The sequence below is a fragment of the Xenopus laevis genome, chromosome 5L (genome assembly GCF_017654675.1).
Source record: "Xenopus laevis strain J_2021 chromosome 5L, Xenopus_laevis_v10.1, whole genome shotgun sequence".
NCBI lineage: Eukaryota > Metazoa > Chordata > Amphibia > Anura > Pipidae > Xenopus > Xenopus laevis.
The window spans coordinates 3,469,280-3,480,727 of NC_054379.1; the positions used below are offsets into that span (position 1 = coordinate 3,469,280).

At 40.9% G+C, this 11,448-nt stretch overlaps 1 protein-coding gene across 2 annotated transcripts in view; it reads left to right on the plus strand.

The window, feature by feature from the left end:
- Nucleotides 1-7,725, plus strand: part of psme4.L (proteasome activator subunit 4 L homeolog) — an 88,498-nt gene extending 80,773 nt beyond the window's left edge. The window contains exons 45-48 of one of the 2 annotated variants that reach the window (XM_041562147.1): nucleotides 922-1,084; nucleotides 1,970-2,103; nucleotides 4,240-4,378; nucleotides 6,740-7,725. In XM_041562147.1, the coding sequence (XP_041418081.1) occupies nucleotides 922-1,084; nucleotides 1,970-2,103; nucleotides 4,240-4,374 (432 nt within the window). In that variant the 3' untranslated portion in view covers nucleotides 4,375-4,378; nucleotides 6,740-7,725. 2 annotated transcript variants of the gene reach the window in all.
- Nucleotides 7,726-11,448: the final 3,723 nt, after the last annotated feature.

Sequence of the window (11,448 nt, forward strand, 5' to 3'; positions counted from 1 at the left end):
GTAAACAGATGAACCTCTTTGTTTACGTTTAACATGTAACAATATGTACTTATTAGCAGACTTGTCCGCTGTTATTAACCGTGATTAATCTTCAACAAGCTCAACCCTCTTTAAAGCAACCATGTAATTAAAAAAAATCGATGGGAAAGGGAGAGTGCATATCTTGCATTGGCTTGGAGTTGTAAAACATGGATGCTTATAGTTTGTAAATAATAATAATAATAAATAATAAATAATTACCCAGCCAGTTACTCAATATAGAGTCCTGCAGTGGGTCGGGAACCAGTGGGTCACCAGCAAAACCTGCGCTACCCTGCAGGTTGGGGGTAGAATTTCCGGGTGCGGGTATAGACTCGGGTTTGCGGGTCGGGCCGCGGGTTTTCTCAATATCGATTTTTACTTATTTTTTCTGATCACACCGATGATGTCACTTCCAGTTTGCAATGGCAGCACTTCCTGATTTTTGATGGTACGCGGGTTGCAGATAAGGTACTTGCGAGTTGCGGATAAGGTACTTGCGGGTTGCAGATAAGGTACTTGCGAGTTGCGGATAAGGTACTTGCGAGTTGCGGATAAGGTACTTGCGAGTTGCGGATAAGGTACTTGCGAGTTGCGGATAAGGTACTTGCGAGTTGCGGATAAGGTACTTGCGGGTCGGGGGTCCAAGTGAGTAAGAATGCGGGTTGCGGGTACGGGTTCAAAAAAATGGACCCGCGCAAGACTCTAACTCAATGACCATGAGATAAAAAAAGAGATCCTCCGCTGATCTAATGAAGTCTGTAAATAGCAAGAGATCCCCTGCTGCCCTTGTAAGCGTGAGGCTTGAATGCTTTCCAGGTGGTTCAACTATAACTCCCTGCAGCCAAGCAATACTGTCATGTACGCTGTGTATGGATATTATCTTTTTCATTGTTCTTCAAGGTGAGAGAAATGGCTGCTACAACACTGAGTGGCTTGCTGCAGTGCAACTTCCTGACAATGGATGCCGCCATGCAGGCACATTTTGAGGCGCTGTGTAAAACCAGACTTCCTAAAAAGAGGAAAAGGGAGAGCGGCATGGTTGGGGACACAATACCTTCCGGAGGTAAAGCAAACATGAACAGCAGTTTGGCCTTTTCATCTTATTAATAGATAATAACTGGCAGCAATACCATATTACCAGGCCGGAACTCCGGGGTGACTTCTAATATCCTCATTTTTTGCAACAGGAGGAACTTTATTAATTATAATACACACGTTTCAGTGAGTCATGTGACAGAAGTGACATCACTAAGCTCCGATTATAACTGATAACATCACTAAGCACCGTTATATAATTTCATTTCATTCATAGCTCTTGTGTATTATTATGTAATAATAACGTAAGGGAGTAGTAATGTTTTGGTTAATTAATAGAATAATTGTGAGATGAAATAATGTGCCGAATCTCGGTGGGGAATATCCAGTGCATTATATTCCATTCAGCCTGGCGGTGCCGTTACACACCGAAAATCATCTGTTTTCACATTTTTTTTTGTCCGCGTTTAAAAAATTGCTTTCCGTGTGTTCTTGTATCCGCCCAAAGACTGTTTTTGATTTTTTGCAGAATGAAAGAAAATGTAGTTCTAAACAAGTTGCCAATATACATTAATAAAGTTGGTTATAGTAAAAAATAACTACCGACATCAGCTTAAGGGCGTAGGCACACGCTGCAATTTGGGGAGATCAGTCGCTGAGAGACAAATCTCCTCTTATTCTTCGGAAAGACTAATTGCTAATACCTTTGGAAAACAAAGTGCTCTGAGTGCCATCCCACCGGAGATTTTCATTCTATCTGGCGGGAAAGCAGTTTGGGGGAGATTAGTCGCCCTGAAGAAGAATCGATTTGTCGCTGGGCGACTAATCTCCCCGAATTGCTGCGTGTGTCTCTGCCTTTACAGTCTTTCCCTGGGATATTCCCTCATGCTGTAAATCTCTTTGTGTTTGTTAGATCTGGTGAAACGTCACGCCGGTGTATTGGGACTCAGCGCATGCATTTTATCCAGTCCTTATGATGTACCAACATGGATGCCCCAACTCCTGATGGATCTGAGTGTGCACCTGAATGACCCCCAGCCCATAGAGGTAAGTTGCCTTGTGTCAGCGTGCAGCAGTGAAAAGAAGGAAAGGCCGGGATGCTCTATAAGTAATGCAGACTTATTGTGACAACATTACCAGATAAGCACCCCGTCCTTGATATCTCTTTTGTTAAAGTGGACCTGTCGCCCAGACACAAAAATCTGTGTAATAAGTCCTTTTCAAATTAAACATGAAATACAATTTCTATTTTCTATTAAATCATTCATAGCGTTTGTAAACTCATTTAAACATCTCAGCTGTCAATCAAATATCACCTGCCCCTCCTCTATGCCTTAGGCAATTACTTTCACTTTCAATTCAGCACTTCCTACATGTCACTGCTCTCCCCACATTCCCCCCAATCTCTTCACCATTTAATTGTGTAACCAGGACATGGGGATGGACATCAGGTCCCCCATTCTGGTGCACAAACAAGATTCTGAGATGATACAAGACTTGTCTTAATAACAGTGTCCCACAAAATGGCTCCTGCCTGCTTGTTATAATTATGAATTCCCAGACTGAAGGAAACTGGATTCAAATAATTTATACAGTATAATTAAAGTTCATTTTGCTTGACTAATGTGATAAAATAGGATTTTAAATATTTTTTTTGGGTGACGAGTCCCCTTTAATGACCCTAACTTTATATTCTTTATTTATTAGCTTTGTGTATGTAGCATATAAAAGTGATGTGTTGTTTTTTATAAAGGTTTATTATAACCCCTGATTATCTGAAGCAGATGGGCTCAAGTACAAGGTGCTCTTTTACTATTACAGAGAAAAAGGAAACATCTTTTTTAATAATTTTCTAATTAAAATGGAGTCTATTGCAGACAACTAATTCAGAGCTTTCTGTATAAAGGGTTCCAGATGACGGATCCCACACTCATTTTTTCTATGGTATAATGACTTTGCTGTCGGGGCCGAAACGTTGCCCTTGTCTGTTCATATATGGGCTAATAAATCACCAGGGGTTTTGCATCAGTCTTTGTGTGCTACTGGATTTCTTTCTTTAGATCAGGAGGGCCCATACTTTACTAAATGTCAGGTCTACGTTTTGTCCCATTATGATCTACATCCATAAAAGCACTGTTAGCATTCTGCTCCATGGAAAATATTACTTCAACATTGATTTATACCTTTGATATAAATGATTTATGAGAAAATGAATATTTAACAAACAACTATTTTAATAAATATCTGAATGAAAAGCATGAAATAAGAGGGTGATTTAGACACGCTGTTTGTGGACACTAGGGGCTCATTCATAAACACTGGGCAAATTTGCACCTGGGCAGTAACCCATAGCAACCAATCAGTGATTAGCTTTTTTTCAACCAGCTGCAGGTTGAACACTGAAAGCAATCATCTGATTGGTTGCCATGGGTTACTGCCCAGGTGCAAATTTGCTCACTGTTTATAAATGACACCCAATATTGTCTTGAGATCGACTGATCACCAGCTAAAGGTCTACTGGTAGATTCCGATCTACCTTTTGGGCACCCCCTGCTTTAGATGGACCTCCTTAGGGCATGAAAACTGTTTGAAAACTCTCTTTGCTGTGTTAAAAGTATATTGCATTTGCAAGTACAGGTGTGGGATCCATTATTTGGAAAGCCGTTATCCAGAAAGCTCCAAATTATGGAAAGGTCATCTCCCAAATAATCTTATCCAAATAATCCAAATTTTTTTAAAATCCTAATTGCAAACAAAACCATTTTATTGGGCTTATTTAATGTTTACACGATTTTCTAGTAGACTTTATGTACGAAGATCCAAATTACAGAAAGATCCATTATCTCGAAAACCCCAGGTCCCGAGCATTCTGTATAACAGGTCCCATACCTGTACTTGAATGTTTTCAAGGGGATGTTCTTACGCTCTGCCTTTAATAAGTCCAAGCAAACGTGCCTCAATCCTTATCCAGGGTACCGCTCACCCTTGGGTAGAATCCCCAATCCGATAAGAAGAGAACTTCAAAGCAATACTGCTGTGATTAGATTTTTATTTGTACATGTTTTGGGCCTTGCGTGCCCTTTCTCAAGAGTCTGTACTTGAATGTTTCAGATATATTATTTAGTAACAATATATAAATGCCTCCTGAAATCTATTTCCGACATTTCCGTTGCTATTTTTCAGATGACTGTGAAGAAAACTCTGTCGAACTTTAGAAGAACTCACCATGATAACTGGCAAGAGCACAAGCAGCAATTCACAGACGACCAGTTAATCGTTTTAACAGATCTATTGGTATCTCCTTGTTATTATGCATAGACTGGTGAGTGTTCAGGGGATACAGAATAATAATAATAGTTCATGTAAAAAGATACACAACATGCTCCGTTGATAGGATACAAATTATTAAAGGCACCTGCAATAACTTTTACAACAATATCATTAGACACAGTCTGTCTATAGAACAATCCCTATTGCTATCCACTTTATATTCTTACCCAGTAAGGAGTGTTGCTTCATAGGGGCCACTGCTTGTGTCTAATATGCAGATGTGTTCACTCATCATAGAATGTAGATATTTGGGAGCTATTTTTTGACCCAGTGGTTTGACCTCACAGCAAATGTAATGAATTGTGCCCCAGGCGGAATCCCTAATGGCAAATATAGCTTTTGTGACATGACTTTTAGCAGCAAAGCAAGGGACGGGTGGGCCCCCTCTTATTTTGGTAGGTTCTGGACAAATGTTCTTTCTTCTGTTTACTCGTGCGTAGGGATACACCAAAATTTGGTTCGGGATTCAGCCTTTTCCAGTAGGATTCAGATACGCCGAATCCTCTTTCTGAAATCTGACATGAGGCTAGACATATTGTCCTTTCCCAGCTGCCCCAGTCATGTGATCTCTCCTACTTAATATAACTGAATGTGTCTCAGTGGGACCTGGATTTTACTATTGAGTGTTGTTCTTAGATCTACCAGGCAGCTGTTATATTGTGTTAGGGAGCTGCTATCTGGTTACCTTCCCATTGTTCTGTTGTTAGGCTGCTGGGGGGGGAGAAGGGTGATATCACTCCGACTTGCAGTACAGCAGTAAAGAGTGATTGAAGTTTATCAGAGGACAAGTCACATGACTGGGGGCAGCTAGGAAACGGACTGTCTAGCCCAATGTCAGATTTCAAAATAAAATATAAAAAAATCTGTTTGCTCTTTTGAGAAACAGATTTCAGTGCAGAATTCTGCTGGAGCAGCACTATTAACTGATGTGTTTTGAAAAGAACATGTTTTCCCATGACAGTATCCCTTTAACTATTTAAAAACCAGGAACAACCCACTTGTATTCAATGCACATATCTAACCTTCCCAGCTGACAGTCTACATTTCCTTGCTCCTAACCTACACTGGGGCCAGTGCTCTGCAGAGCTTGGCTGGTTCTGACACATAAAAGATCGGATTTTCAGCTCCCATCATCTACTGACCAGGAACCTAAGAGCATATTAGAGGCAACATGATGATATAGTTCTGGACTGTCCAACTGGCGGCCCGCAACCCCCCTCCCCCATCTGTGGCCCCCCACGTGCTGTTTCTGTTTACCATATGTAAGATTTAAAAAGTATCACTACAGAGAATAACTGGCCCCTGCATTGTTTAAACCTCAAATTCAGACTAATCCCCTGTATTGTTCACACCTGTGACACATCAATTGTTTATATTGTGCGTGCCATTCTCTGTTTGCCCAGTGCTGCTTAAAGGAGAAGGAAACCCCCTGGGCGCAAAAACCCTCCCCCTCCCCTGTGTTGCTTCCCCTCCCTCCTCCCCCTGGCCTACCCGTCCCGCTGGGCAAATGCCCCAAATTTGTTGCTTACCCTTCTGCGCAGGTCCAGTCCAGGGAGTTCACAGACGACATCTTCTTCCACGCGATCTTCTTCCTGCTTTGAACGGCGTTTTGGCGCATGCGCAGTAGGAGCATTTCGCCGGTAAGGATCTACTGCGCATGCGCCACAAGTGACGAAGTTTTCCGATTTCACTTCGTGACTTTTGGCGCATGCGCAGTAGATCCGTATCGGTGAAATGCTCCTACTGCGCATGCGCCGGTCAAAGCAGGAAGAAGATCGCTTGGAAGAAGATGGCGCCTGTGAACTCCCTGGACTGGACCTGCGCAGAAGGGTTAATAACAAGTTAGGGGCATTTGCCCAGCGGGACGGGTAGGCTAGGGAGGAGGAGAAGCAACACACGGGAGGGTGGGAGGGTTTTTGCGCCCAGGGGGTTTCCTTCTCCTTTAAAGGAGAATTAAACCTAAATCAAACTGCTGAATAAGGCTAAAAGTGCAGCCAGGGACGGACTGGAGCATTGAGGGCCCTACCGACTTCGAAACTCCTGCCGCATCGACTATCTTTTTTTTTTTTTTTTTGGGGAAGGACAATGTGGGAGCAGCACTGGGCTCAATCCAAACCTCAGTGCAGCAGTCACTTGAGAGGGAAAACCTTTGCACTATGGATGTGATATCAGCCCCATTCTATTTGGCAGAGCTTCATCTGTTATCTGATTGGCTGCTGAACCTTTTGGGATGATTCATCATCCCCTGTGGGAAAGATCTATTGGCTACTATATTAGTCCAGAGGCTTATCGCCCCTCTGTTAAAGAAACAGCTTTGTGGTGTCTTCATCTTGCCTTTTTTCTTTTTCTGTAGATGCAATAAATATACATGGGATGGAAGCACCCGTGAACATGAAGGATATTTTGCGGCTTTCTCACTTGTGAATCTTTTAGACTTGGATGTTTCGCTGCCCTGTTGGATGGGGTTTTAATGGAATTTTCATTTTATGCCTCGCGTGGAACTGCAGCCGCTGCTCACACCCATTTTAATTCAAGCGCATCTCATGTCCAATCAGAGACGAGTAGCAGCAATAAGACTTTTATATGGGAGGTCTCCCGCACAGGCGCATATACAACTGTCTGCCTGGCAATGGGATTGTATGGAATGTAGGAAGGCAATGTATAGACTACAGCATTTTCATGACAAGACTATTACAGCATTGGTTTGTACGGTGTCCCGGTGGCCACATTCAGGCTTTGTATAAGGCTAAATGCCATCTTTGTGTTTTTAAATTATTTTCTGTAACAGATTTGGGATTTTTTTTTTCTTTTTTTGCTCCTAGGGTAGAACCTTTTTGCTTTTGCTTTGTTTTCATTTCACGCAAGTAATTATATATATATATTTATATATAATATAAGCATATACAGCACAGCTGCAGATGTTTGCAGTAATGATGCTGTGCTATACTCCTAATTCTCTTCTAACTATGTTACAAAGTGACAGGACTGTAAGCAAGGTACTTTGTACATGAAATTAATTCACGTTTTGGTGAGCTCTCCATCCCCATGTGTACTATGTTCCTTGCAGGAAAACTCCAGTATGAACATGTAAATGCCTGGCTGCTGTGGAAGCGACTCGACAAAAGCGCAAAACCTTTTCGGTGTTCAAAGAAAGGAGCGATTTCGTTTTTACAATGTGCCCTGTTTCTTCTGGCACGGAAAGGGTTAAAGCACAGCAGTGTTTCTAGTGCAGCAAACGGGCATAGCCACTGTATAGCATAGTGCCAAACCCTTGTTATTATTTCAATTGTATACTTAGTTTTATTTTAAGACCCAATAAATGGATTGTTTGTAATATCAGATCATGTTTTCCTTCTTGTCCTCCAGTATAAAATAACATGTTTGAAAGTAGAATCAGAGATTGTTTTTTGCTGCCCCTTTCTAGATGAAAGAAGAGCCGTAAAGGCTTCCTGCATATGATTGCTTGCTCATAACACTCTTATCCTGTCAGACTCATTTCCTGCATATTTTCTTAGCCCTTCTTTAAAGGGGAACTATCGCAAAAATGAAAATGTAATATAAGCCTCTTCATACTGAAATAAGGAGCTTTCGAAATACAATCAATTCAATATTGTGCAGTGTTTCTGAAAAAAATCACGCTTATATTCACTATTCCTCTCTCTGTCTGTATCTCTTCATTCTCTATTCATTCAGCAGTTGGGTGTCAGATATTTATTGACAGTTAGATCCAATATATCTTATAGGGGGGCTCCTTTTGCCTAGAAGATGTATTAGAGATCCATTGTGCGGCGCTCGATTTCTCCTCCCTGCTTTTCTTATAGGAGATAGCCAGGGAGGATAAATTGAGCGCCGCACGATGGATCGTCGCCCTGTCGCCTTTTTCTGAAGAGGAGCAGAAGCAGAGTTTCGGCAGGTTATTTCTTAATAAAGACTTTAATTTGGGTGGGTTTTTTCTATGTATACAAACAAATTTTTAATTTTTAATCATAATAATGAAACAGTATCTTATAATTGATCACAACTAAGATATAATTAATCCTTATTGGAAGCAGAACCAGACTATTACATAGTAACATAGCAAGTAAGGTTGAAAAAAGACACATGTCCATCGAGTTCAACCTTTTTTTTTATTTATTAACTACCTATCTGCCAGTTGGTCCAGAGGAAGGCAAAAAACCCATCTGAAGTCTCTCCAATTTGCCTCAGAGGAGGAAAAATTCCTTCCTGACTCCAAAATGGCAATGGGACCAGTCCCTGGATCAACTTGTACTATGAGCTATCTCCCATATCCCTGTATTCCCTCACTTGCTAAACACCATCCAACCCCTTCTTATACCTATCTAATGTATCAGCCTGTACCCCTGATTCACTTCCCAGCTCTCCCTGTAACACCCCTTTCCCTCCTCTAATCTCATTGGCTCCCTCCTGTCTGCTGGGAGGAGCTACTGGTGAATAAAGCATCCGACCCTTCCTTGTACCTATCTAATGTATCAGCCTGTACCACTGATTCACTTCCCAGCTCTCCCTGTAACACCCCTTTCCCTCCTCTAATCTCATTGGCTCCCTCCTGTCTGCTGGGAGGAGCTACTGGTGAATAAAGCATCCGACCCTTCCTTGTACCTATCTAATGTATCAGCCTGTACCACTGATTCAGGGAGACAATTCCACATCTTCACAGCTCTCACTGTAACAAACCCCTTCCCAATATTTAGCTGGAACCTCTTTTCTTCTAATCGGAATGGGTGACCTTGTGTCAGCTGGAAAGACCTACTGGTAAATAAATCATTAGAGAGATTATTATATGAGTTCATTTACTGCTTAAATTCTTTTCTAGTAGACTAAAGGTATGAAGATCCAAATTACAGAAAGATCCATTATCCGGAAACCCTCAGGTCCAGAGCATTCTGGATAACAGGTCCCATACATGTAGTAGATGGGCCCCGGCCCTGTTACTTTTAGTGGATGATGTATCCCCTTGTGAATTTATAAACATATAAGAAGTCATCAAAAAATCCCATGAATATATCACTTCTGTGATGACTAATAATATATTTATACATTTAAGTAGGGAGTACATTATTCATTATATTGAAGTAAGTGCAGCAGCTCGGCTGTCTCCACTTATTGCTCAATGTCACCCTCTAGTCAATATACAGTGACCCACTCATGACGGCTAAATACAACTTTCTGAAGTAAAACTGAATCAAGGCTGCGAATGAGCAGGAGAGAGTTCTAAAGATGTAAAGATGTGCCACTGAACTGGGAATGGAATGATTCAATTAAACTACCAGGAAAGACTCGCAAGTTTGGTGTTGGCAAGGTGCTTGTGAGGCAACATGATTCCTCTTAAAGGAAAACTATACGCCCCCAAACAAAGTAGGTCTCTATAAAAAGATACTGCATAAAACAGCTCATATGTAAAACCCTGCTACATGTAAATAAACCGTTTTCATAATAATATAGTATAGTAGTATGTGCCATTGGGTAATCATAAATAGAAAATTTACATTTTACGACCCTGGGATCGTATGAGTTGCGGTGCACACAAAGATACCAAACATGTTAGGTCACATGAGCCAATTAACAGACAGAGTTGTGTCTTTTGCTTCCACACTTCTTCCCGTTACAGTTAGAGCTGCAGTATTTCTGGTCATGTGATCTCTTCCTGTTACAGTTAGAGCTGCAGTATTTCTGGTCAGGTGATCTCTTCCTGTTACAGTTAGAGCTGCAGTATTTCTGGTCAGATGATCTCTTCCTGTTACAGTTAGAGCTGCAGTATTTCTGGTAAGGTGATCTCTTCCTGTTACAGTTAGAGCTGTAGTATTTCTGGTCAGGTGATCTCTTCCTGTTACAGTTAGAGCTGCAGTATTTCTGGTCAGGTGATCCCTTCCTGTTACAGTTAGAGCTGCAGTATTTCTGGTCAGGTGATCTCTTCCTCTCACAGTGAGAGCTACAGTATTTCTGGTCAGGTGATCTCTTCCTGTTACAGTTAGAGCTGCAGTATTTCTGGTCAGGTGATCTCTTCCTGTTACAGTTAGAGCTGCAGTATTTCTGGTCAGGTGATCTCTGAAGCAGCACACAGACCAGTACTAAATGGTGGCTCAAGGCAAGAGATGTAAGAGGGCAAGATTTACTTAAATATATATTCCGGTTTGGTCAGATTCTTTAATACGCCACTTAATTTGATATAAACTATCTGTAAACTTCATTTTGGGGGTAAAGTTTTCCTTTAACAAGTACATTATTAGAGGGCATTATAGTCAAACAGCAGGGGTCTTTCTTCCCATAGAAAAGAACTAAAAGCCAGGCTCCCCCATTCCCCCTTTAGACTTCAGGAACAGAATTTCCACTTGAACCACCATAAATGGTTGTTATTGGTGAGGGCAGTGAGGTTGTGGAATGCCTTGCCCGGGTATATTATGATGGCAGACTCCATTAACCTCGATGACTCCTTGTATAAGCACAATATTCAGGTCTATAGTGATCGTCAGTTTTATAAAAGTGTGTGTGTATATATATATATATATATATATATATATATAATACACAAAGCCATGAATATCCTGTAAATTATATCCTTATAAACGGTGAGTTCTGATGTCATCAGTTATAAACGGTGAGTTCTGATGTCATTTCTGTCACATGACTCACTGAAACTTGTGTATTATAATAAATAAATTACCCCCAGTTGCAAAATATGAGGATATTAGAAGTTACCTCGGAGTTCCATGACCTGTATAAAAACACTCGGCCTTCGGCCTCGTGTTTTTATATGGTCATGAAATTCCTCGGTAACTTATAATATCCTTATATTTTACAAAAGGGGGTACTTTATTCAATATATATATATATATATATATATATATATATATATATAAATATGTAGTTTAGTTACCCTTTATTCAGGCAGTCCACTAAAGGGCTTGTTCATCTTGCAACACTTTTTTTCAATTCAGTTGGTTTCAGATAATTCCCCAGAAATAAAGACTTTTTCCCCATTACTTTTTATTTGTGTCCTAGTTTTATTATTGAAGTGTAAAGTTTCATGTTTCCTCTTATGTG